Source organism: Camelus bactrianus, chromosome 2 (assembly GCF_048773025.1).
Source record: "Camelus bactrianus isolate YW-2024 breed Bactrian camel chromosome 2, ASM4877302v1, whole genome shotgun sequence".
Lineage (NCBI taxonomy): Eukaryota > Metazoa > Chordata > Mammalia > Artiodactyla > Camelidae > Camelus > Camelus bactrianus.
In genome coordinates this window covers 35376531-35388858 of record NC_133540.1, presented here as the reverse complement: position 1 = coordinate 35388858, position 12328 = coordinate 35376531, and the positions used below count along the sequence as shown (strand labels likewise).

The following is a 12328-nucleotide window of genomic DNA, read 5'->3' as shown; positions in this document are numbered from 1 at the left end:
TAAAAAAAAAAGTCTTTACAAGCACACACAAATTGCTTCTGTAGTCAAGATAATGAGTTAACTCTCCCTAATTTCAAGTCACTAGAAAAATATTTTTTAAAGTCCACCCAAGGGCTCTCAGGTTTTGTGTGAGAAAGGCCATGAAGTTATATTTCAAAGCCTTCCCCCTCTTGACACACACGTATCGTCACTTTGGAGTCGAGAGGGCCATTCTCTGAAGCACCTCCAGTTGCTTGGTAGTAACCTAGGTCTTCTCTGAACACCTTTCATTAAAATACTCCATGAAACAACATGCTCCCTTTCTGAGCTGATCTCAACCAGCGAGAATCAATCCGAGGAAGCTTAGAACTAGAATACACAGTAGTATTTCAGATTTGTTTAATGGATTTCTTTCCGAGTAATATGCTGATAGATGACTAATTCAGGCAATTCCTAGATTTGGGCATACATCTTTGATCACCTCCCTCCACAAATGCATGACAATGAAAACATAAGGAAAGGTGGCGATTATCCAACGGGAACGTATTTGTGTTCCTGTTAGTTTACGTGTTGGTAAACTTAGGTGTCGGCTTTTCCATAAGTCCCCTCTGGAGGTCTGTAGTACTTGGGGAAAGCCATCAGCTGGAGCATGTTGAAAGCATACTTCCTGCATTTGATATTCTTCATGACATTTTCTATGCGGCATCCTTCTCTGGTGAAAGGGGAAAAAGGACAACTTCATGAAACACAGAATAAATAAATATGCTTTATTTGTTCAATGCAGAGTTGCAGCAACAGTCCGAGTAAAAATAACAAAGATTCAACTCTACATTTTTTTTTTTTCACAAATGATGATACATCTTACAAAATTAAATCCTAGGCCAGGCCCAACACCATTATTGCCCTCGGAAAAAACGATGATTCGAGTCCCTTGGCTCTTAACATATATTTAAGGTTTCATAAACTCTTTAAATATAATTTGCTCCACAATACAGCTTCATTTTTAGTTTCATAAATATATCCACCTTTTTATAACTTTTCCATAAATTAATTTCTCCATCTCTTTAAAACACATTAAAATCTACATGTAGCCCTAAGGATGTAGGTTCTAGGAATAAGGCATTTAATTTATTAAGTCTGGCCCTATAGATTTTTTTAAAGAAAAGTTTCATCTCTATTTGACTTCATCATATTTTAGCTGTGCAACAAAGAGGAAAATGGCTTTCGGGACAGCCTGGTCCAAGTCTCAGCTTTAAAGAAGCGAGCTTGTGCACAGACAGTACACGAGTCACAGGGGTTGAAAACGGGGCATCAAGACACAAACGAGACTTTGTCAGAAAGAATAGAAAAGGATTCTGAAAGCCAAATCAACCCAAACAATAGTTACAAACAGGTTAATTTAATTACAAAACAGAAATAGCCATTCTCTCCAGAAAGTTACTTGACAGAAAAGGGTTAATCGCAGCAAAGAAATCACAGACCAGGTTAACAACTCAAACAGAAGGTTCCATCAGCTGACGGCAACAATGAGACCGGCACAGCGGAAATCAAGTCTGGAACCTCTCACATCTCTAGGACTTGTCTCAGGGTTTCCATGTGTTGTGCAAATTCAGTCAATTTCTTTGATAAATTTAATGGGAAGAGGAACTGGAGGTGCAGAACTTCAAGCTTTCAGGATTCTGCTCTTTGTCTTATTCCAAAGACAGGAATTTAAAAATTCTTCTTGAGTTAAACAGTGGGAAACACTTTTCCATGAACAAAAGAGCAAAGTAATTTCACTGAATGCATAGTACTTCTATTTTTTTTAGATTTTAGGAAAAACAAACAAAACACTTACAAGTCAAACATTTGTGTGTGTGGGTGTGTGTGTTTTAAGTTCTGTGAATCTGAAAATGTAGAAATTACAGCAGTGTCCTCATGATTTTAGGTCCATTGTCATTTGTAGAAAAGAAAGGAATACAACATAGAACTTATTGGTATTTGGCTAAAAGTAATGCCAGACTTAAAATAAGCCACACGACTAGCAGGTGTGAGCTGACAAGCAGCAAGGCGACGGGATAGAAGTGTCGAGAAGTTGGCTTGTTATCACTTAGACAGCCTGTTTCAGGATCATCAGATTCATTCAGTGCTCCCTGGGTTTGTCTGCTGTTAAACAGGGAAGGAGGGGGGTGGGGAGTTAGGGGAGAAAAGAAAATAGTATAGCATTCACACAGTAAAAAAATGCAACTGTAAATATCCTGAAATATAACACATTATCTTCTATAATACAGAGGTTTCTGAGGAAGTTTTTATGCTAACTACCCCCAAATGCATCCTGTGTATTTTTTTTTCCTCACTGTGATACATCGACAAATGTAGCAAAAAAAGATTCCTTTTGCTTTTAGAGCAAAAAGGAAGAGACGCGATGATGCCGTTCTCGTGTGTTGAAGGCGTATGCACCGGCAAGACTTGAGTAAGCATCACAGCACCAATAGGCAAGACGCACGAATGAAACTAAAATACGGATCAGTCCATAAAAACAACCTGATAAAGACATCTTTGGAAAATGAAATGAGAAACACAGTATGTAGTGAAGGACATGGACATGTCTGGCACATTTAAACTCCCCATCTATTACTACTGTGCCTGTATAATGTATTTAAAGTTATAAAAGTGATTTATGGAAATGGCTTGGTATTTAAAATGAATGAAACACCTGACATGTCATCCTTGCCAGCCATAAGATTAGTTTAACAAAACCCAACTCAGCACCCTTCCGTCAGTTTGGCTCGTAAGTTATGTTGTCTCCTGCTCGTCTTACTGAGATGAGGCCAAATCTATCTCCTATGGACTCTCGATCTGAAAAGAAATCCATATTTGCAGAGTGACACAGTGAAAAATAAAAAGATTCTAAATTTCCAGGTTTTGTGTTTTCTTTGTAAATGAAAAATGGGCATTTGTAATTGGACTTACGAGCAGCTCCAACTACAGCACATCTGAAATACAACATGCTGATGTAAGTCAAAAATCAAAATTCTTTTCTATGGCATATTTCTTCAGTATTCAGAGAATTCAGAAATTCAGTTGTCGAGGCGTTTCTGATCTCTGTTAGCTCTACCAGGTTTTGAGGGAGAAAACTGGGCTGTTCTTCTGTCTATGAACAGTGCCCTGCAAAGTTACCTTCTAAACAAGCTGCTTAGAATCTATGGTCCCCTTTCAACCAGTCGCAGCCTCTGAGAACCTCCTACACAGAGATTTTTGACCTGGTGTTGAACACATCCAGTGGCCACATGTGGACAAACAGCAGTCATAATTATTTCAAATAGCAACCTGTCTTAGTTTAAAACATCAGATCAGTCACGCTGGTTTGTGCTCTAGTGTTTCCTTGTTCAGTTAAGACCTGAGGACTATGAAGCCAGTGACAAAGTGAAGTAGAAGCTTCTCTGGAAAACAAATCGTTTCCCGAGCAAAAGGGAGGGTTAAGTAGTTCCTGTTGTCAGTTGTACAAGTAACTTGGCTACTCGTTACACTTTCTACTCCTCACTAGGTAGGAAATATGCAGTAGATTTTAAAGTATGGATACCTTTGACTGTGACTAAGAAAAGCATCCTCATCCAATATTATTTCTCTAATATCGTCACTAATAATCCTTCTTGTCCACTATTAAGATGAAGGTTGTTTGTAGCAAAGCTTAGTAACTGTGAAAACTTTGGTTCCTTTCCAGTGATCCTTGTTAAGGGTAAGTACATAGTCTCCTATATCATTTTTCTTCCTTCCTTTCTTTCTATCTATCTATCTATCTATCTATCTATCTATCTATCTATCTATCTATCTATCTATCTATCCAGCTATCTATTTATTCACCCATCTGTCCATCCATCCATCTACCCACCCATCTACCATAACTATCTATCAATCTATCATCTATCTACCTACCTACCTACCTATCTATCTATCATGATATAAGAGTTATGTTTTGATTACAAATTTAGGTTAAATGTTAACCACCATCTATCTATAGAATACTATAGAAATACTCTCCCTTTCCCAGGGAGGCCACCTGCAGACAGGCTCTGGCTGAGGAACAGACTACTGGTTGACGAGTATGTTGCAAGGACCTTGTAACAGTCCTTACTCCAAATACAGGGGACTTATTCATACCAAATGACATTTTTCTACAATTGCCAGAGCACATTTAATATTTTCCAGTCTGCTTGTTGAATATGCCTTCCAAGTAAAAGTACTACATGAAAAGATTTTTTTTTTTTTTGAGGGGCAGCTTTATAATTGAATTAATTTGTTGTTTACTAACTTCAGTCTCTGGAGATTAGAATAATAAATTAAAAATGCCTTTGACATAACCCTGCTATTATTCAGCTGGAATTAAAAGCAGTGTAGCAGACGAGGCTGCCAGAGCACATGGAGCTGGGGCTCTGACCGTGTCACCAAGTGCACACACGAAGCTGGGGCGGCTTTCTTGCATCCTGCTAAGAACAGCACTGAAGGTTATTTCTTCAGGGCCACCGATGAATTTTTCAACACTCTGCAAGTGTAAATGCAAAGGATGTGCTAAGTAATAATATTAGCAATTTCCTCGCCGGGAGATTATGACAAATAATTAATTAGTGGCTGCCCCTCACGGCACCCTGAAAATCCCGTGTCATTAGTTTTCACCATCCCTAACTGGTAGATCACCATGGAAGCGAATTACATTGGTGTCGCCACTGAAAATGTGACATGATCAGACGTTTAAGGGCAGTTACTGAATCTGCAGCACAGAAAATGATTTTTTTTTCTTCAAAGAACTGTCAAAGCAATCACTTAAAATAGAAACAAGTAAAAGGAAATGTCTCAGTCTTAAACACATCACTGCCTACAAGAGGAGACATTTCCTTAAATAAAACCCAACGTGCGTGACTTGATGATATTTGCTTATCCCCCCTTCTTTTCTACCAGCGACTTCTGATGCAGCCTAGATCACAAATCCCCCACTACAGGTCTCCTCTCAAATCGTTCAGACCTCTAAAGATGGAAGTCAGAGTCCTCCCAGCTCCCCCTGCTGGGCCATTGCTCGTGAATAGTGTCGCTACTTGGTATTTTATCCCTTTAACCACTCCAGCTCCTCAAGCTCCCCCGAAGGAAAATCACCAATTAAAACTGAATTGAAGAATCTCTCCTTCTGACCAGAAAGTTGATTTCCTGCCACACTAAAATGAGACCATTTCACCTTTAATTACATCCAAGCTCAGAGCTATAGGCATACCATCTTGAAATTATGAGTCAAGATTTTAGAGCCAACATCTTACAGAGCTTTATTCGACTCTACAGTCATTTGATAAATCGATCTTAATAGAGCATCGTGTTTCAGGCTCTAGAATGTTAGATTGTGTCAGATTTTAAATTGGCAGATCTGTGTGAAAATGAATATAATGTGGGTCTGGTGTCAAAAAGAGCCTTGTGGGACAGAAGCCATAGAATTGGAGATTCTCAGATGTAAAGAGACTTTTAAAAAGTCTTCAAGTTGAATTACACCTTTTATATACGAGAAAATAAATTTAAAGGCTTTGCCCATGCTTCTACAACAGCAAGTTGCAAAAAAGGATCCCAAGAATGTAGTTTCCCTGATTCAGAGCATGCTTATATGATAGCCTGGTAAAATATGGGGAGAGGGTTTTTTGTTTTCAGTTCAGATCAAAGTCCAATTAGAAATCTGGTGACTCAAAATACTCTTAGATGCCAAATTATCTACCAAAACTTTCCAAAAATTAAATTTAAAATAAAAAAAATTAAAAATATAAAGAAAAAACCACTTAAATATGGGGGAAATTTTAATGAAAGAATATCAAAGTTGGGATAATTTCCACTGGCCTCGAAGCAAGATTGCCTTTGTGGCCACTGAAACACCAGCCACATTTAAAATGCTTTCTTCATTGAAATGGATTTCAGAACCTAATTCAAAATACTTTGTGACATTCATTGGAAAAGCCCCTAAATGGGGAAATTACTTAGAAGACATAAGACTATGTCACTGTTTGGAATGGCCAGGTCACAGAGTATTTCCAATAATCACGGACAAGTTTGCTATGAAAGAAAGAGCAGTATTAAGCAAGACCGCACACTAAGGGGGGCAGGAGTCCTCCCCACAGGACACTGCATGCATTTCTGGACATGGTATTGTAAGGGGAGGGCTACTGTGAACTCGGGGACAATAGAGCATGGTAGCCAGGAAGATGACTGGGAAAGCGGTCACTCAGAAAAGACTGAAGACAATGGGGATGAGAGCAATTCCACTGGCTTCGAGAAGAGGAACATTTATGCTTAAGTGGTTGATTTCAGATAGTCAAAGGTTCAGGAGTTTAAAGTTTGGACAATCCTGCAAAGCAATGGACATATGAACAATGAAGCAAAGGAAGCGATCTCCTATGTATCAGGTCCTATCATGGGACAGCTGCTTTATAGATATTATCTCATTCATTCCATACAAACAGTCCAACTGGTCAATATTATTATCTCCACAGGCTTAAAAGGATTACAAAACTTGCTCAACTAGTAGATAGGGAATTTTTATCTCTGTCTTTCAAATGGAAAAAATACATTCTTTTCACTTCAGGGTTGGGATCCTTCAAGCAAGGATTTCCCGCTGCCTCTCAGAAACTGGCAGGTGTGATTGCTTGCTAGTTGCTAGATTAGATTAAGGACCTCTAAAATTTCTTTCATCTCTATCTCCCTGCGATTCTTTGATTTTATTGAAACATAGCTGCATACTCTAGAGAAGCATACTTTTTCTACTAATAGAACAGATGACAGCTTAATAAGAAGGAATTGGGGTGTGTGGCAAAAATCAGACTGCAAAGCATGTTGACATTGTATTTGGTCTCTAAAGTGGTTCTTACTCATTCTCATCTATTTGCAGAATTTAAAAAATAAACAGACATATTTGACTGTTTGAATTTAATTTTTCCCTGGTATGATGGCTTGCATTCTTCTTCCAATTCCACTCTTTTAGTTTACAAAATATTTGGAAAATAGGCCTACCTTCTTGTCAGAAGCAGCCAGGCTCCAAGTAGTGACACTTTCAGACAATACTTAACATTGCTTTGAAGAGAAAAAAAGTGCAGATCCCAGAAAGACAACTCAAGAAAAGATAGATAAAAGTGTTTCAGAAAAAAAAAAAATTAAAAAGAAAAAAAGAGAAAGAAAAAGAGAGAATGAGTTTGAAGTATAATTGCATCCATCAGACCATTATCAGAAAATTGATTCCAGTGTTGATCTCCAAATTTTAGAAAGGGGACTATTTGGATGAGGTCCAGAAAGAAATATCATAAAGGATTAAAGGACTGAAGACAAAAAGCTTAGGAGGAAATGCTGAAGGTTAATTTTGTTTGGATAAAGGAGGCTAATACGCAATGTGACTGCTATATTTAAATGTACGTAGGACAGTGGTAAAATAATTTCTGAGGTATTGAATTGTGTTTGGCTCTCTTATATTTTAGGCTGTAGCATAAAGCATGTGCCCCAGGGATTTTAGCAGTGCTGAAAGCAAGAGCTGCCTGAACTAAATAGATTTGGCGTTCTTTAATCTTATGACAGAGAAAATGTGAGATGTCCGTTGAGGGGGAAAAGGATCTTTGAGGGTTGAAAGAGAAAAGAGAGGGAGAGGGAGATAGAAGAGGGGAGAGGGAGAGAGAACATAGTGACTGTGGAGAATTCAAAGGGACAAACATTGGTGCCAGGAGGGTGGAACCTTGTGCATTGTTCTGTGTCTGTGTCTGGGAAGGGAGGACCACCAGAAGCGGGGAGATGCATCCAGGGAGGATGGCCCTCGCTCAGCTTTGCCAAAGATGCTCTTCTCTTGAGCTTGGCTTGGATGCAATGAAACGAAGGTGCTTAAAGGTACCATAATGATAAGAAACGAGCACGTCAGTGGCTGATGATTGATACAGACAAACCTTCCAGATGTTTCAGTGCAAAAAAGGACCTGTCGCAAGAGGACAGCTCAAAATGATAGAGATTGACCTTCGCCCCACCTGGCTAGACAGGAACTGAAATGTGGAATGAAACTTGCTTAAAGAAATGATGTAAAAAGGAAACAAGTCAAACCATATTACACTATACATCCTTCAGTTAGTAGACAGACAGCCAGGGCCGTTCTACAAAGAAATAAGTACATAGATGTAGACAGATGCCTACAACTCATTTTCTATTTCCCATGCAATGTAACAATTTTTTCTTTGTATAGAAGCTCCTGCACGATGCCTTCATTTTCATCACTTCAAAGTAAGAGTCAGAAAGAAGAAACGAGACTAGCCTCTGAAACATTCTGTAAGTGTGTTTGTTGCTAAAGTACGTAAAAAAAAAAAAGAACCACCACGGTCTCATTGCTCTGGCTTGTCACCCTCCTGGAGTTGGGAGTCACTTTTATACTCCAGTGAAAAGGAAACCAACAAACAAAAATCTAGGACTTCTGATCCCATTCTCGATAAGCACCAGGCAGAGAATAATGAGGTTAAACCCATCGCCTTCCAGCTTCCCTGGTGTGACAGGGAACTTGGCAGAGCAGGCAGCCTGACCCCATGGGCTGTTCTTAGTTCTCAAATGGAAATAAAAGACCACACATGCCTGGGTTATTCTGAAAGTAGCCTGGGGAAGTAGCAGGTATCAGTGAGAACAGATGCACATTTGGACAGGTGTAACAGGAAAGAAAACAGCCCAGCTCCCTAATGTCTATTCAGTCAAGTTTCCATCTTCCCTTTTAAAGAGAGAATGTTAACATCTACCCAATAGGATTACTGCGAGATTATGTAAAGGCACTGAACCACATTCTCAGCAATAAAAAATCAGTAAATACGTATTAAAAAAAGTCCCTCTTTATCCCTCCCCTTGCTACATCTCTGTTTTTGCGCAGACAAGGAATACCTTGACCAGACGTGCAGCTGCCAAGTTCCAGGTCTGTCCTCTCTAATGCTGAGGTGCCTCAGGATTTAGGACAGCAGACTCCACCTTCCTATACCATAGATACTGCCTCTAGGCAATTTCAACCAGTCTCATAACTTAAATATCATTGTATGATGATGCATCTTACATTTCTCTCTCTACTTTACACCTCTTCCCTGAATTACAGACATATATCGCATCTTCACTTGGATGCCTAACAGCCATTTTAAGGTCATGAAGGGGGCAGAATATGCCACCCCCAAGTATGTCACATTGGCATAAGGATTATTTTGAGCTGAAGGCACTTGAAAAGCAGCAGGGGCAGAAAAGATACTCTGACCTCCCCTTTCCTTCCTGGAAGCAGGAGATAAAAGTCCCATGAAAGATGCCCTCCCTCTACTAGGAGGAAAGAAACATTCTTGTCACCAGAGATGGGAGTCAATGCTGAGAGAGTTCTATACAACAGACCTAGATGAAGCGACTGTCTTCCTTTAGCTCCCCACCCCAACCCTGTGTGCGCATATATTTCAGTTAATTTTCCACAATTGCTTTTCTTTGTTCAACCTAGTATGAAAGCATTGAGGCTTTGACATTTCTTTGGGTCTTCATTTTCTTGGGATTGCCAAAAAAGAGTACATACAGAGTGCGTACGCTTTCTCCCGTTAATATGTCTTACAGCAGTTTAATTCTCAAGCCCAGCCAGAGACCCTCAGAGGGCAAAGTTTTACTTCCCTTCCAGTTTCGAGGTCACATCTGAACTTGAGTCCACCTGCTCTCCCACCATTCCAAATCAGCTCCTCCCTTCCTTCCCATCACAGGAAATGACACTCATCCACACTCAGACATTCATGTTACATTCATGTCAGGCATCTCAGTTCTCCATGATCCTTCTGCATTCTTTACACCCCACATCCATCTGTCAACCAGTCAGATCACTTTGCACTGTCTCCGCTACTGTAACCTGATTGTGATCCTCCATCACCTTGACTTGGTACCGATGGAAGCTGTTTCCCTGACTGCACCACTCTTGTTCCTCTAGTAAGTTTCAATAAATCTTAATGTCTCCATGTAGACACATGGCAAAGCAACCAATGCACTCTTTTGGTTGCATCCTAAAACCATTTTCCTATAGAGCTTTTATGGAATGAAAATCCAGCTTTATAGCAGCTTCCCACAGGGAGCTGAGCTTGTCAAAAAGCAGTGATGCTTATCCATCTGCAAGGAGATGGAAATATTTTCATCTGCTCAGCACTGAGATCAAAGCTCTTGAATCTTAAGGAGGAAGTTCAGCTATATCTTCTTTTGCACAATGTCTTGGATCTCCCAGGTTTTGAATCCCTTCCCGCCCTTACCATTCTATGGGATAACTGTGACTGAGACGAATCCTGTCAACATTTTTCAAAGATGTAATCCTGCTTTTGGTCTTCCTTGTCGCATCTGAAATGGATGGAGCTGAGCATGGACCAGTGCAACATCAGACATCATAATCGCAGCATTGATACTGTTAGACATTTGCTTCCACCCACTCTTTGAATTGGAACTTCCAAAAGAACCAATTTAGAGTTTTTGCCCCTGGAGTGGTCATCATCTTCTCTGGAAGGATAGGGTCTCTCTCCTTCTCCATCCTTCAGTCTTTTCCCATTTCTATTTCCCAGTTCTCCCTTTACTCCCTCCATCTCCTGCAAACAGCACGATGCTATAATTTATGTTAGTAACTCCCAGAAGTGATGACTTATGAAAATCCTAGTGAAAGAGAATAAAGTAGATTCAAGAACCTTAGGTTTCATTTTTGGATACAACAAGTGCATGATTAAAAACATCAACAGTTACACAACTATGAAAATGACAGAATATAAAATAAAAATCCACCAAGGAGGGCTAACCTGAAGGTATAACTCAAAGTGCTTTACATATATTATCAGTAATCTCTGCCACAGGAATTCCAAGATCAGTGAAGGCATCTTAGAGAAATAAAATTTTGTGATGGACAATGAAGGCTGAATAGAATTGTAATGGCTAGAAATTGGGTGTGGTTGCGGGGATGTAACTAACATGGAAAGACACGGACACAGGATAATGTCAGATGCATTTGGGAATGACCCACAGGCTGCTTTGGTTGTAATAATGGGGCAGCAAGGAAATAAATGAAGGCAGGAAAATTAAATGTTAGGACACTTTCTTTTTTGTTGTCTATATATTTTAGAGATTTTCTAACAAACACATATTTTGTGATAAGAAATTCAACTACATTGTTTTAAAATGAGATGAGGCTCTGTTGCAAATGTTTGTATTGTCAGTAAAAAATGTTGGGTGGGTAACCACTGAGGACTCATGAGCACTGAAGTGGTGCGATTAGCTGTGTGCTGTAGTACAGCACCTGGTCCCAGTAGGGGGATGGCTTGAGCCAGGACCGTGGCAGGGATGGAATAAACTAGAGACATGGAGACCAATTAAGAGGCTGTTATAGAGGTCAAGACAAGAAATGATCAGGGCTTGAACTTGGAGTCCAGGGAAGGATGAGGAAGTTACAGATTCCAAAACAGAAGTGATTCAAAACATAGAATATCTGTTAAGAGTTTAGATAAGGGAAGATCAGGGAAAGAAAGTTAAAACAAAATATGTTCAGGTTTAGGGGGAAATGCATTCTATTCAAATATGCTGTTTTTTAAATTTGATTTTTCATTTTAATTTTTTATTGAATGGAAGATTCTTTAAGTTCTATACTGCTTTACAATTTTCAGAAGTTTCACACACATGATTTCATACAATCCCATAAAACCTTTTTTCCTTCCCACCTATATATTGCCCCTCCTTCCCGCCCTCTCCCCACTGTAACCACTAGTTTGTTCGCTTAGCATAATGCCCTCCAAGTCCATCCATGTTGCTGGAAATGGAAAAAAAAAAAAAAAACATTCTTTTTCATGGCTGAATAGTATTCCTGTATCTATCTATCTATCTATCTATCTATCTATCTATCTATCTATCTATCTATCTATCTATGTGTGTGTGTGTATGTGTGTGATCTGTGATGGACACTTAGGTTACTTCCATGTCTTGGCTATTGTAAATAAAATGCTGCTTAATATGATATGTCTGATACAAGACTTTAGATATTTGCTATAAAAGGTAGGTCTAGACAGGATCTAAACCACAATACTATACCATCCATTTGGACAATTTCTGCAAATAGTGGGCTGTAAAGATTATATGATAATCAGAGATGAGGGCTGATGGTATAATTCTGGGGAATGCCTGCATTTGAAGTCCAGGGAGGAAGGAGGCAGACAATGGACGACGACATAGCATATAGTCACAGATTCAAAGAAAGAGAATTCAACCATCATGTCAGCTGGAGCAAGGAGGTTGCAAAGTAAATAAAGGTCACTCTATTATTATGTGACTTGTAGCCTTTGACTTTCAGTAGAATTTTAGAGAC

General features: G+C 39.3%; 1 protein-coding gene across 8 annotated transcripts in view; it reads right to left on the bottom strand.

Annotated features, from left to right (window-relative positions):
* INPP4B (inositol polyphosphate-4-phosphatase type II B) overlaps positions 1 to 12328 on the bottom strand; it is a 687800-nt gene that overhangs the window by 36791 nt on the left and 638681 nt on the right. For 6 of the 8 annotated variants that reach the window (XM_074378065.1, XM_074378058.1, XM_074378048.1 and 3 more), the window contains one exon: positions 733 to 2124. The exons of 1 other annotated variant lie outside the window; for it this stretch is intronic. In XM_074378065.1, the coding sequence (XP_074234166.1) occupies positions 1950 to 2124 (175 nt within the window). In that variant the 3' untranslated portion in view covers positions 733 to 1949. Of the gene's footprint in view, positions 1 to 361; positions 692 to 732; positions 2125 to 12328 lie in introns of those variants that run through there. One more of the 8 variants, XM_074378076.1, reaches the window with a different exon arrangement.